Source organism: Argiope bruennichi, chromosome 6 (assembly GCF_947563725.1).
Source record: "Argiope bruennichi chromosome 6, qqArgBrue1.1, whole genome shotgun sequence".
NCBI lineage: Eukaryota > Metazoa > Arthropoda > Arachnida > Araneae > Araneidae > Argiope > Argiope bruennichi.
In genome coordinates this window covers 31985932-32001916 of record NC_079156.1, presented here as the reverse complement: position 1 = coordinate 32001916, position 15985 = coordinate 31985932, and the positions used below count along the sequence as shown (strand labels likewise).

Below are 15985 nucleotides of genomic sequence, written 5' to 3'. Positions count from 1 at the left end.
CACAATATCTTGTGTTAATAAATAAAGCGAAACAGTCAAAGAAAAGCTTAGAGAATGCGATTTATCCTACTCTTTGTTATCTACTGTGAATTTTCATTTTTCCTAAATCTTATTTTCAAAGCCTTTGAAATCCGGAATCGTATGTTTGTTATATGCATATGGATTACTAAAGAATGCCTAGATTAAAATAAAATTAAAATTAAATTAAAATTAAAAATGCGAAGACAATTTGGAGATTTGATGCCCATTTCTGAAGAGATCTTTCATCCTTGGATAGAGGAGTAGTTAAAGTGCTTTGAAAAGTAGCTTTAAGAAATTTAAAAAAAAGGGTTATAGGAAATTATGTGAAAACGAGCGATAGGGATTTACAGGATCCTAATATAAGAATAACTGTGTTTTGCCCAGTGACAGATATTCTGATATCAGCTTCTTTATCATTTCCAAAGTATGAAGAATATTTTCAACACTTGTCAAATAATTTGACTGAAATTTCTTATGGAAGCAAATGAAAAAGAAAAAAAAATGACGAATAAGAAATTGATTATGCGTAAATGTTACAGAGAATATATCATCACTTCACTTATCTTTAACTAAGTCATTTAAAGAGAAGCTTGAAAAAATTAATAGCTTCAAAGTTCCGGAAGAATTAATAGAGTAAAGTAGTAGTTGTTGATTGTAAATAATCGCATTTCTGATACATGAACAGCACATACTTAATGATAATGGTTCATCTCATGGACTTAACGAGGGTCACTGGGCGTGGTGGCAAGGTCTCTGCTTCCAGACCAGAGAGCTCCAGATTCAAGACCTGATTCTACCTGGAAGGAGAATGGAACCCAAATGGAAGAACTTCCGTGTAAGTGGGTCTAGAGTGCGTTAAATCCTTCAAAATCAAATATCCTCCCTCTGGTGTGGTGCGGAAATTTGAAGCGAGGAGTGTGTTCAGGTGACGTCCTCTTAATCTGACATCGGTTCAAAACTAGAAGGTTTGCCTCAAAATAGCCCTAGTGTTGCTTTAAAATGGAACTTAATATAACAACACCAAACTCATGTACTTAACAGTTCCTGTGACTGTAGCTGAACGGTCGTTCTTAACATCAAAATCAACAAAAAAAAAAAAAAAAAAAAAAAGGAAAAAAGACTTTTGAAGCAACAATACGGTATAGAAAATACTCGCCAAATAGTTTCTACTCCACATTAACTTGAGAATGGCGACAACTATTCCCACAATCTCATTATTAAGGAATAGTAAAATGACCATGCACTTGATTGTGGGATATGTTACAGCGCCACCCATCTCCAAACAACAGAGTTCGTCTTCCTATCTCGAAAACGGTTCAAGATAAAGGAAAAAGTAAAATCTATCAATATAGGCATACTTTCCAACAAGAACCAATAAGTATTCTGAACGAATATTAAATATAAACACGAATGATAATACAAAAGAATTCTGGAAGAATACTAAAGCTGCCGATGAAAGTTCACTATTAAAGTTTTGTTTTACAACTCGGATTACAATTATGTTCTCAACGCAAACATTATTGGCAAAGCTAATGATGCATTTACTTAAATCTCTGAAGAATCTGTAAAAAGATTTAAATTTATATTTATAATACTATTAGTATGAAGGAAAAATGCAGAATTTTGCATTAAGTTAGAAATTAGGTTACATTTTAAAATGTATCCTTTTTGTACGATTTTCAGCAAAACTGACAAAAAATAAATAAATAAATGTGAATAAAATCGAACAGCGTAAGGCCTTTAAGCATAAATGATATATCTGCCAAAATTTGAAGATAAAAATATAATGCTGAAGAAGCCATTAAGACCCCGTAACATAAAATATTTACTAAAATTTTTTAATGACTATTTTTAATGACCAGTGAACCAGATGGTAGCGAAAGTGATTAAGCTTTAATATTTAAAAAAATTAACAAATAATTAACAGCGGATAAATAACCAGAAAATAAGTGATAATAATTACAAATTGAAAAATTTTATAATGTTTAAAATAATGTTAAGTATTTTTAACTAATTTTAGCAGAAAGCAGCATATTGAATAACATCAAATTAACGACAAGTAAAAAAAAAAAAAAAAAAAAAAAAAATCATCGGGCATGGGCTCCTCGAAATTTTCTCATATATTCTCTTATAAATGAACTTGTGTACTAGTAACCGCATACCATTGGCGAACAATATTTACGAAAAAGCATAATATCGTGCTAATTTGGCGATTTTTTTTTTCTTTTTTCCTTTAATCGTTGGGATGCAGTAAATACACAAGTACCAGAAAACCGAATGTGTATTTGAGCTACATTTTTCCCCAATCGATTGAAATCAAAATCTCATACAGAATAACAATTCATACCAACATGACATACCAAATTTTATATATTTAAATCTTCGTGTTTTTTAGTAATTGCATTTACATGTTTATGAAAGGACAGACCGACAGACGGTTTGATTTCCAAAATTTAATAGATATCTACACTTTAGTTGTTAAATCTATGTACTAAATTTTATCCATCCAGATCTCTTTGTTTTGTAGTTATTGTCTTTATATTCGGACAGCCGAACAGACTGATTTTTTCTGAATAGATTTCCTTCAATATTTGACAGAAATCTACAAATTGGTGTAGAGATTATATACAAAATTTCCTTCTAGTTCAAAGCGTTTTTGTGCTCTCGTTTTCATAAACAAACAGACGTACATTCAGATATAAGTAAGTAAGTAAAAAAAAAAAAAAAGAAAAAAAAAAAAGAGTTTTGTTTTGAACTTTGGAAGGTTCAAATGTGAAAAATTTATCAAAATCCTGCCTTTGAATTTTACTGTTTCCTGTATACGAAGTACACAATATTTTGTATACTTCATATACAAGAAAGTAAAAGAATTATATATTTCTTGCACAGATTCATTTAACTAGCGAAAACGACTAAAAGATAAAATCGTTTCATTTCTTTTCTTCATTTCGCATTATTCTAATTAAATTTAAATTACAGATGACAGTTTTAGATAATAAAATATGCAAGGCATGAGAGAGAAAAATTCGAATTAAAAACCTTTCCACAGTGAAACTTGTTATTACTACGCCAAATTTCACTGTATTGCCATTTCCAAATCTAAAAACGTTCATCTTGAGATATCTTTTCCAATACTTTTCAAGTACGGATAAATTTAATATTTTACTAACAATACCTAGATTCAACTTTTCGGTCGTGTTTCACAGACTGATTTTAAAATTAAATCAGGGTCGCGGTAGCTTAGAAGTAAGGCCTCGGCACCAGACTTGTAATCCGATTTCATTAAAGATCTATTATGTATGCGGGCTTAATGCATGCTAAAACCGAACACTGGAGTGGTGCGGAAATTAGGATTAGAGGATGTTTCTCAAGTGGCTTTCTTGTAACATGATGATGATGACGTACGTTTCAAATAGTCCCTCGTTTACTTCCGAAAGGGACGTTAGTACAACAACATCACACTAAATTTATGCATAAAGTAAATTATTTGCCTTTTTTGTTCATTTCTGTTTCTGTGGCAAGCGGAAAAATATACCCACAAACATTGTATTCCATCTAAATATACGGTGGTTTCAAAACTGTTAATAAGCATGCAATTCATCATCAAATTCGATTAAGCGGTTATCTTTCATTCCTTCAATATTTTATGCTAGCTCCTACAAAAACTAACTGAAAACACCGCATTATTTGAACAAATTCCTTTCAAAGAGAAACTTTTTAGAAAAAGTTATAAGAAATGTAGAAACAGAATGCCAGAAATTTTAATTTAATTAATTTTTTTTAAAATTCAACTAAAGAGACATTCGACGCAAAGTTAAATTAAAAAAAATCCTTTTCATAAAATAGATTACTAATATTTTGCTTTTATTTTATAAATGAAAATATAAAGATGCAAAGAAATATTGAAATACAATTTAAGTGCATATTCTTACAGTTATGAAACATATCTTGGTATAATTGTACCAAAGCATAGTCATGGCTGTTTGTTGGCAATGCAAAACTTTAAATTATTGTTACGAATATGTAATGTCATTTCCCTATTGTGGTATTTTTATGGTTAAAAAGATGGATTTACGATTCTTAATGAACACCATAACAATAACCTCCAACAGCAGTTAAAAAGAAACAAAACAACGAAGGTTCTAGAAAATGCAAGAATAAAGGTCATATCTCCTTTAGGAACCGAGACCTGAAGATTCTTCTGAAGAATTCCATGTCATATCACGTGCTGTCAGCTGGCTAATAACGAAGCGTTCAAACCAGTTAATCAATCTCCCTGAAGTTTTGTTCATAAAGCGAGATGGTGAGCTGTAAACATGCATTATTGATGGTATTGTCACTGGTGAATCTGATCAGATATTTGCTGTCTGCTTGTGTGTTGTTAATTTTTACAAATTCTGTTTTTTAAGCATATCGGCTGTGTTTATATAACCTATATTTTGGATTTTTTTTGCAGTAATCGTGGAATAAAATATTTCTACCATTATTCAGCTTATAGGTACAAACGGACAATTTCAGTAGTAATACTTTATGCATTTGTCATTACAAAGATATAAATCTGTAGAAATATGACAGAAATCTAATGTTCGAGTCACGGCAAATGTAACAGATAATCACAGGACATAATTAAAAAAAAAAAAAAACCATACTCTTTATTTTGAATAAAAAAAAATCAAATAAATGTTTGCGAAATAAGAATTTTGCTTTTATTTGATAAAACAATGATTGTGATGCTGAACGTCGGTATATGACGCTTTCTTCTGAAATTCCTATTGATTTCACTGTCCCCCAACCGTTTTTATTAGAAACCTATTACCTCATGAAATTATTGGATATTGTTATTTGAAGTAGTTACTTTAAAATACTATGTAAAAGAAAACGATATATTAAATAAAACTTATAATAGTAATTCTAAATATTTATGTCTATCAAAGCATACCACAAAATCTAACAATGTTTTATTTTCCTATTGAACTTCGATCAACACAATTTTTTAGTTCAGATTATATTTTAATGAAACAGTAAACATTTTTATGCAAAAAATAGTATAGTATTTCATCCTTTTTTATTTGTTCCAGAATGTAATTTAAAAGTCTGAACTATAATAAAACGGATTGGAATTTTTCTTTTGCATCTTGCTAATGACCTTTCATTATCATCCCTAATACTCCCATTTCTAATTATTTTAGCAGAAAACCTAGAAGTTGCTTGACGGCATGTATTTACCAAACATGGCTTAAAAACATCACTAAGCCAATACCTTCACTTTAATTGCTTAGACAAATAAATTACTTTTACGTTTTGAGGACACTTTCATGCAAACAATATTGATGTTACAGATTTTCTTTGTGTACTTGTAATTTTAACATGTGCAGAATGAAATGCATAAGTATATATTAATTTTGTGTTCAAACTTTTGATTATTGGCAGTCTATATATCAAAAGCAAACCTGGGAATAGAACCGATTTTAAGATCTCTCAAGGTTTCAAGGCGAGTGCTTCTAATACCTAATCGAAAGATAACTACTGGAAACAATTATTTAGTTAGATATGGTGCATTTTATTGCTTTTGTTTTAAATAGTATGATCTCAAACTTCCCAAGTTAAATAGCAAATTAATAAATAACAAGTCATATGATTTTTTTTTCTTTGGAAACTATTGACAATCTTTGAGATATATCAATGAAAAGGAACTGAAATTTCAAAATACTGAATTATCAATTTCTTAGAAATTTTTTTAAAAAATAACTGTTTTAAATTTTAATACCATGATATTATTTTAAATCATAACGAAATTTCCCCCTTTTAAATAAAGCATGCCTTTCTAAATACACTGAAGGGAAAATGGACATTGCTAATTGTGTTTAGAAAACAACTGTAAATCTTCCATGATTAGTATAAGGAAAGTTTGAAAATATAAATGACACACCTGTGTATGTCAAAATCTTTAGTTGTATAAAACATGCACTACTCAGCATCTAATTTTAGCTATTCAAAAGGATGCAGACATACAGATATATGAACAAATATAAATAGATTTATTTTTAATATAATAAAAAGCTCCATTATATTATTTGGAATTATACTCATATTGCCCTAGATCATAAGCCTTTATTACAATTTCTACAAAAAGTCACAATAATTAGAATATAGTATCAAGTTTATTTTTAATATAATAACTGTAAAAGAGAGAGTTCAGCATTTATTAAGTCTTTTTTTTGCTTATGGTGCGTATAAATTATGCCCATCCCTTTTAAATTGGTATTATACTATGGTGTGATTTATTTTATTGCAAATAAAGCAGTCAAAACATTCTATATAACTAACAGCAGTTTTTAACAATATTTATTGAATAAACAAGGTAAATACAAAATAAAACAACATAGTTAAAAATAAAATCTCTTACAATAAACAATATACTGTAGATACAAAAATAATAATAAACTGAATAGGATATAACAATAGCTAAAATTTAATGAACACTAAAAAATAAATATAATAAACATCCATTCATTCAATATTCTTTTTTAACAAACTGGTTAAAAAAATATATATAGCAGTAAGATTTTAAATAAAAAATATACACTTTGGATAAAACTTCAAAAAAATAATAGATTTATACATTCAAAACTTTCACACATTTAAAATCCCTAGAAAATATTTCTCACACTATTAACAATAATCAAACATCCAGAAACTTTTCAGTTTCTTTCTAATAATTTTACAAATAACAATTTAATAAACACATGATATATTTTTATAATATAGGCAGTCCGAGGTAATTTTACCAATAGGGCAAGGCAAGAATGTAGAGTTCCACTCCCTCCACCAGCTAACAACTTATGATATTTTTTTATTATCTAAAATTTTGGCAAACAATTTTTAGAAAAAAACTGACTCAAGCAAATTTTTTATTTAAAAATATGTATGTTTTTTCTCTAATGGATTGATTAGATCATTTGGTAGTAGATTTTATTGAACTAATATTTCTTGATGAACTTAAAAACTATCTATTTTCACAGTCATTTAAGGCCAAATGAAGACATTTGGACATACAGCGCAAATGTAGATTTCAACCTGTTTCATGTTCAAAATTTTTCATGTTAAAAAACTCAAATTTTTCAATTACATTATTTATTTGTTTAAAGCATTCATTTAAAGTTTCTTCTAATGCCACAAATCTAAACATTGAAGCTTTGCTTTAATCTTCTATTTGAGTTTAAAAGTGCTTTGTCTAAGAGATTATCAATCAAGCTGCTTCCTCTTTTTTTTTTCCTCTCCAAGATGAACCTTGTAAATTTTGAGGAAATTCTGCATAAATCTCAAGATGCTATAAAGGTCACATGCATCAACGAAAGCCTGTTGAAATCTTGATTTCATTTCCACAATAGCTTGAATAATTTAGCCAATCAACCCTACTGCATTTAATGCAACTATATTTTCACTTGATCACCTCTTACTTATGTTATTAATGATACTGCTAATATCAAGTTTATAATCTATTCCTTTTATGCCAAACTCAAGGCAAAGTTCTTGGTAATGCACCAGTTTCTTCATCTCGTAGTAATTCCAGCAGAGAATTATATTTTTTTCCAATCTGATATCTAATCGCAATACTATCAATATAACTTTCCCATCATGTCTGATTTAAGAACTTGATGGTTAGAAGATATATGCTTTTTCAAAACTGTCCAACAATTACTCAAGGATGAAAAGAAATTGAATATTTCCTAGCTTTTCTTAGCTTTCAGATAAGACTATGCAGTATCAATAATAACTAAGTTCAGGGGATGTATAAGTACAATGAGTACAAAATGCAGTGAATGGATGTTTAGTATTCAGAACTATCATCAAGATTATCTTTAGTGGAACAAAGTTAATCCTTAGTACATTAGCTCTCAAGAAAGCTTCTGGAAATTATTATTAATATGCTTACCAATGAGACCAGACCATTTTTTAGTAAGAGCTTGGTAGTTTCAGTATGCTTCACAAATAATATTTATAATAAGAAGTGAGGATATGAAAATGAAATGTAAATTATTTGCCATTTTCTCATGTCTATTAAACTAGTTTTTCCCTTTTATGCTTCTGATTTGGTGCAACAGTGGTTTTGGGAGCCATGAACAACTGCGTGAATTGACCCCGGAAATCATTGCCCCATTTTGTTATAAAAAGACTTCAGAGGAGTCTAATTACACAGGAAAACACAGAAGCAGATTAATGCAAGCTCTAAGAAATATCATTCTGTTCCGTTACATAGTATAACTTTAATTTGAATTAACATATATGCATATTTATATAGAATTTGACATTAGAAACCAGAGTCATTAAAAGATTTTAAAAGTATAATAAAGACAAAATGGAAATTATCAATTTAAACCTAGAAAATAATTTGTATGCATGATGTTCTAACTCAAGATTTGATATAGTTTCACAAATGTTCAACAAACAACAACTTACAGAAAACATTTCTTTGTCTCTTTTCAAATCTATTACCTTTAAGAAATTTAATGCAGTCCTGTATATTATTTTTAAAAATAGATACATTTAGGATCTTTTCTTTTAGGCACCTAAGATAAAATTTCACCTCCAAGAAAATCTATAAATTTCATTTTTGATCTATAAAATCCAAAATAATAGGCAATACATTAATTTAAAATAAAGGTGTATGTTGGAAATGGTCCAGACACTCTTTTAAAAAATCCATAAAAAAAAACAAAAAAAAAACCCTTTTAAACAAATTCAAAAGTACACTTTTTGTAACAAAAATCCTTTTGTTGTAAAAAGATATCTCAAAATAGTTATTTTACTCACCATATACAAAGTACTTACAAAATTATATTTCAAGATATAAACAGTTCTCTTTATTTTACTGCATTTTATATTACTGAGAGTAAAAATTAGCTTCCAAACACAAATAAAAATACTATTAATCAATATTAGAACTTACTATGTGTATTTTATAACTAAGAGTATTTATGATATAAAACAGCAGAATAATTTTTTCCTCTTGTAAATGAGCAAAAATTAATTCATGAACTCCATTTGAAAAATAAGAAACTTCTAATGCAAGGAAATTTAAACAAGTTATGGTTAGTTTTGGAATCTAATAATAAAAACAACAAGGAAAAATAGCTACACACTAAAAAATTCTTAAATAAATATTGTTATTAATATATGGAAGATAGCACGAAACAAAGTCCCTTAAAATAGTAAAAGTGAAAAAATGCATGATAAATAATTTAACATTTTTGCATGAAATAGCATAAATAATGGTTATTAAACAAATAATATGAAGTTTAGTAAATATATGTAGTTTATCATGCTGATTCAATTAATTTAATGACATCCACATCATCTATTATATCTTAATCCAGAGAACTTTTTTTGACGGATAAATCATGTGCTGCCAACTTCTGATATCAAACTCAAAAACAAATCCTCATTTATATAAAGGATACTGAGACTGATATTCGAATTATCATTCACAATTTTGCAATTATTAATAAAAATTTTAAAAAAGAGCTATAAAAGTTTAATTACAATCTTATTCAGCCTTATTTTTGAATATATATAAATGAAATAAGATTCCATCATAACTAAAATGAAGAAAATTCTACAAATCAAAAGATAAAATGAGATAACATAAAATAACAAAACATATGCTTCAGTCACCTTTCTAAGCTATTATTATATACCTTTATGAAACTTTTTAAAAAAGGAAAAAACACTAGGGACTGAAAATAATAGCATATTCAGAAACTAAGTATGAATCAAGATAATGTAATATAAATGCATAAAATACAGTTTAAGATTCATTTAAACATACAAAAAAAAAAAAAAAAAAATTGTAAAAAAAAAAAGGTAATTAATAAAATTCAACAAAAGGTCTTAATGTAGATTCATACTTGGATATGATAATAATCTTTGAATAGACATCAAAATTACAAATCTGAATATGCAAACAAGAATTTTAATATGGATTAATATTTAAATTTCATAATTGCGGAATTTTCGAAGAACATCATTAGCTGGATCTCTTTCCCATGCCTTGCATTTGCAACTATCTTCAGCCCTTGAAAACTCTGATAAAAAGATAGCATGCAAACATTAATTATAGAGAATTACATATGCTAACAACAAAACAAAAAAACATTGAAATTATTTCTTTATAAAAATGATATATCTATATTCAAAAACTGAATAATTTTTAAAAATATGTAACACATAATTTTTTTTTTATTTTACCAAACTTTTTGTGCTTATAACAAATATAAAATATTGCAGTATTTTTTATGTTTTAACTTTAACAACAATAAATAAATGATACTCACTTGGAATTGAATTAAAAAAGAAATTTACTATATGAAAGCATAGAAAATCATAATTTTTAAACAGTTACAGAATATAAACCAATTATGATAAAAAAATCAATTCAGATCATAAATTCTATTAGGAGTTAATTTTTGATATGCATGAAATTGAGACTATGATGTGAAAACCCATTTTTACTATTAAATTTCTAAAAATATAATTTCTGTTTCTAATAAATGTTTTAAATAATCTTTGAAGTGAGAAACTTAAACATAGGTAGCAATTACATAAAGAATTTGCTTTCAAGAATATAAAATATTCCCATGGTTTAGACCGGATTCATAAAATGAATAAACATTAATAAAAAGGGCACAGAAAGAAATTTATTTACAGGAGTTATTTACAAATATTTTCAATTTAATACAAATAAGATCCAATTCTCAACAGCAACACATTAACTCATTCACAGATCATGGAGAAAAAAAATTTAAATGTATGAGACAATTCAGATTCTTTTCCTAGTTCAGCAGTTTGATACAAAACTTAAACATTGATGATCATCTCACTTAATGAAAGTAAACTAATAAGTCCTCTATCAGCAATTGTAACAAAGTTTTTAGATACTTTTGGATGACTCCCAAATTTTCTAAAAACAGAGTAGAAATCTTACAATGCAAAGTAGTAAAATCTATTGCCAAACATTTTGCTTACTTGTCATGATATTACCAAATTTGGCATCAAAATTCTTACTAAAAAAACCAAAATATCTTCAATCTACATAATTCACAACAAATAACTGAATATTTTCTTTTAAACAAGGTTTTGATATCAAGGGACTTTACTTAAACAGTTTTATCATAATGCCAATAACAACAGTGAGATCATATAAATTTATAATGTGACAATAGTAATTTATTTTATAAACAAAAATAAATATATGAATAAACATAATTCAACAAACGTTGTTATATTTACCAATAGTTTTGGCACAAGAAGCTTCATTTTCAATGCATGTATTTTCTAACATCAAATCTTTTTGCTTTTTATTGACCCAATGGCAAGACTGGAAAAGAACAGTGAAGGAGAAAGCTATTAAACAAGAACCATTTCACACCTGGTGATCTCATTAAGAGTATTTTTAATCAAGTTTCTTTCTGCGAATACAACAATTCAAATATAATAAAACAACAAAGTACTTAATAAAAATTTTAACCATGAATTGATGAATATTAGTTTTAGATGATACAATTCTTGAAAATAAAGATACTATCTTCACACAGTGAGTCTAAAATAGATTTACACATAATTAAATTTATAAAAGTTTTGTTTTAAGATAAAAAGGGTTTCCAAAAATATCTTAGAGCTAAGGCAAGTTTTTTAATTTTATCAAGATATGTTTTTAAGAAATAAGGTGTATTACTTATGATCTTTATAAACTAGGGATGTTATGCAGCTCTATTTATGATAATTGTTATAGTGAATTTTATTCACTATAACATTATCATAAATTCACATAAACATTATCATTAACATAACCTATTCAATGCATAATAAAAAAAATTACAAAGAAAACATTTAGTGCTCTCTTACAGATAAAAATATGAAAGATAGACAGAGATATTGAGAGACTCTTCTCCAATATCTTGGAATTTAAGCACTGAGTACTTATTTGACATATGAGCCATTAATTTTGAAAGTGGGGCAAGTCCATTTTTGAAAAAAATAGTTATAATGGCAGTTATAAATAAAACTTTTTATGATCTTTTTATGCGTAAAAAATTTATAGTAAAAATAATTATAGATTCTAGTATTTGGGAGATGGAAGTTTTAGCTTTTAACATTATTGAAAATCTGTTTATTTTGAAAGTCCATCTTAGATTGAAATTATTTTGATAAAATATATTACGGCAAAATTTAGCTCTGGTTGCTGTATGGTGAAGCAAATGTTGCCATTTGATATCATGTTTGAAATCTAGTGTGTTTCTATTTATCTATTTTTGATATTGAAAATTGGTGGTTGTACAGTATTTCATTAATAATAAAAAGTATATCTTAATTTTGTGTGTCAATAATAATGTGTTTACTTTCATCACTGATTATTCAGTCCAGTGACAATGAAATAAATATCACTGATCACAAATTTTTATTGTCAGAACATTCATTTCTACAGAATGATCAAGATTTTGGAGTGGAAATATCCAGTAACTACTCAATTCAGAAACCAGTTTCTTGCATATTTCCCAGAATTACTATAAAATAATACAAAATTGTCAAAAAAATAATAAATTTTTAGTACATGAAATTAAACATGGAAATTTATTTTCAACCCAACCTCTGGAAAACGCAGTTTTAAAAGGAAAGAAAAATATCGATGGAGAAACCATGAATTAATTAACTATATGCTGGATCAGATTTACAAGAGATGCACAATACAAAATGTTCAACAAAACTTCGAAAGAACTAGATTTTGAATTTAAAATTATCAATTTGTCAATACAACTAGGAAGGTAAATAATTCCAAGTAATTTCAGAAATATAAAATTATCTTTTATGTATGAAAGAAGGAGGTTTATTACATATGAAAAATACAAGGATATGATGGATTTATTACCATGTATACCTCCCGTCCATCATAAACAGTTTAAAATATTAAATCCAGAATGAAATTCAGTTTGATTATACATGGGTATAAACTGAAAATGCATAATTTCATTGAAATTCTTAATAAAATTGAATTATTTTTTTGTTATGTTATATTTTCTACAAAAATATTCTTTTTTTTTTTTTTCACTTTTAATCAAATGATTAAATATTTTAAAAAATTTGAAAAGTATTTTGTTTTTATGATAAGAAAAGGCTGATGCAACTGAAATATTTCTCAATTAAATGTAAGTTTACAATAATTTATTAATTTTGAAAGTGAGGCAAGCCCATTTAGTTAAAATAAAACTCTTATTCTTTTAATCAGCATTGTAAACACTACTGTATTACAAATACGTTATCTGGTACCACAAAATACAAAAAATATATCTATTAATACGTACCAATGTTTTTAAATTTATTAAAACACAAACCTTTAAATATCTCGCAATAACAAAAAATGGACTTGCCCCATGTTCAAAATAAACGGCTCATATGTTAAATGAAAATCGTATAATTAGGATATAAAATGCTTTTCTTCATTTTATTTTTTAAATAATGCCATTCTAATGTCATGTTAATCAACTATATGAAGCTAATATCAAGATTTACATACATAAAAAAACAACAGATTAGAAGCAGTTTGGAGAAAAACATAGTTTTCGACTTCAAGTCCCTTTTTTGCTTGCTCAGATTAAAACCAACATGTTATTGAATTTTGAGTATAAAATTTTAGGCATTTATACAATTTTACCAAGGTTATAAATGAGAAAAGTGAGATAATAAATTTTTACCATTGAGAGTTCTATAAACTTTTATTAATATTCAAATAATTGAAAAATTGAGAGGTTTTACTGATTCTATGATTTTTATTCCATAAAAATGTCTTTGGTCATTTTCTCTGTAAGTATAATAATTTATTTATATACTTTATAACCTTTTGTTTCTTCACAAAGATAAAAGTAAAATCACAGCAAATATTATAAAACAAATAAATTGGCTATGTCAAAAAATTACAAAGTCAATTGAATTTAATATATTAAACTTTATTTTTAAAGATAACAAGGTTAAAAATTAAATGGGAAAACTATAGAAAGAGAAACAAGCATTATTTGTTTTCTTTAATTTAAAGTTTTGGTAATAAGATTAGAAGAAACAGTTAAGTTTAATATTCTAATTAAAATTTCTAAAAAAAAACACCTCATCATTTCATTTATAAATAATTTTGGGAAAAACTTACAGTGTGACAAGCTTTGTTTAGATTTAAAAATTGTTCAAATGGTATAGTAAAACCACTTCTACGCCATTTATCATATAATGATCGCTTATCAGAATCTGTTAAAATTTCTTTAGCTCTCAGCAATTTCTGAAATCTTGAAACTGAAAGAAAAAAATAATAACTCAAAAATGATTTTTATGAATAAAAAGTTATTCCAGGAATGAATGGAAAGTTATTACCAGCATTTGGATCTCCCTGATTTTTATCCGGATGATACTTTAATGAAAGAGTCTTATATTCTGTTAAAATCTGTTCAATCTATAAACACAAAGCAATATAATTAATCATTTCTGGGTATAATACTATAATATAAATATAGTGAGAAGTTAAGATTCACATGCAAACGATTACAATATATACTAGCTAAAATATAATTTGCCCAATTTTGAGAAAAAGTGCATTTATATTATTTGCATTAATTTATTTCATATTCCCTTAAATATATTTTTTCTTAATACCATTCTTTTTAACAAAATCTTAGCTTACAATAAAATGGCCTCATTTCTAGATTTTTTTTTAATTTGTAAAATGACCTATCCAAATACTCTAAAAAAGAATTTAAAAAAAATTTTATCAAACAGTTTCAAGGCAAAGATTTTAAATCATTATAAGAAATGCATAGAAAATTCTCTAGTTCTTAAAACAATATAACCAAATTATACACTTAAAGCCCAATAACTGAAAAAATTTAGTGATCTGTTTTGGTGGATTTTCTGCTCGACAATTAAATAAATTTAGAAGTTCTTGTCGAAAACAACCACAGAAACACAGATACGTAAAAATATTAAAATAAAAAAAACTGTCAGGCTACAGGATTGTATTATTTAATATGTTAACAACATATTATATTTTCTGCCGCAAGTAGACTTACACTTGAGGATTCATCACATCCTAATAAAGAATAGAAATCTTCCTCATCAGATTTTGTGTAACTGAGAATGGAATCCATATTACAGTTTTAAGTAAAAATTTGGACACACTAAACGAATTAAAAAAACAACAATCCAAATCTTTCTGTTTATGTTTAAAAGAATAAAACTGTACAAAAAGTATATTTTAAATTGATAATCCCTAGAATAAAAGCCTTGTTTATTTTAATTATTTGTTCAAGATGAGGAGCTATCACTGATGCAACAGCATCCATCAATATTATTAATTATTCTGTTTTTGTTTTCCATTTAAAAAATTGGAAAGTTGTAGTGCATTATTTTGGCGAAATGGCTGCATGAAAATGCATACAGAATTGCAAATAATATATTTAATAGAATATAAATAAATTTAGAAATGTCAAAAAACTGTGACAAGAAATTTGTAGAAAGGAAACTGGAAATAAAACTTTATTTAATGAGAATTTATAACACAAATGTGCTGCAAATATTGATCTGAGAAGTGACGTGAAGTAAGAATTATTTATAAATCATACAAATAAAAAAATACGAAACCGAACTTGTTTGAATATCTCGCAGTATGTTCCAGTGCTAGAATATTATTTGTAAATAAGTTGATACGCAATTTGTTGAATTTGAAGCTTGCGATACAACATTATGTAATTTATCTGATAATTTCTAGTACTATTGTTGGAAAAACAGTTTTCTGTGATTCAACATGACTGAGAAAAAACCAAAAAAGGATAAAAAGTTAAGTGTAGAAGAACTTTATCAAAATAAAAATTTCGTTCCTCCAAAAGAGAAAAACTTAGAAACTATTTTTGAGGAACCCCGGAAAGCTAAA

General features: G+C 26.7%; 1 protein-coding gene across 1 annotated transcript; it reads right to left on the bottom strand.

The window, feature by feature from the left end:
- Positions 1-6500: 6500 nt before the first annotated feature.
- LOC129972601 (dnaJ homolog subfamily C member 12-like) lies at positions 6501-15411 on the bottom strand. Its single transcript, XM_056086799.1, has 5 exons — positions 15126-15411; positions 14434-14512; positions 14216-14355; positions 11311-11398; positions 6501-10106 (listed from the first exon to the last, which is right to left on the bottom strand). The coding sequence occupies exons 1-5, from the start codon at positions 15201-15203 to the stop codon at positions 10012-10014; spliced, it is 480 nt and encodes a 159-aa protein (XP_055942774.1). The 5' UTR covers positions 15204-15411; the 3' UTR covers positions 6501-10011.
- Positions 15412-15985: the final 574 nt, after the last annotated feature.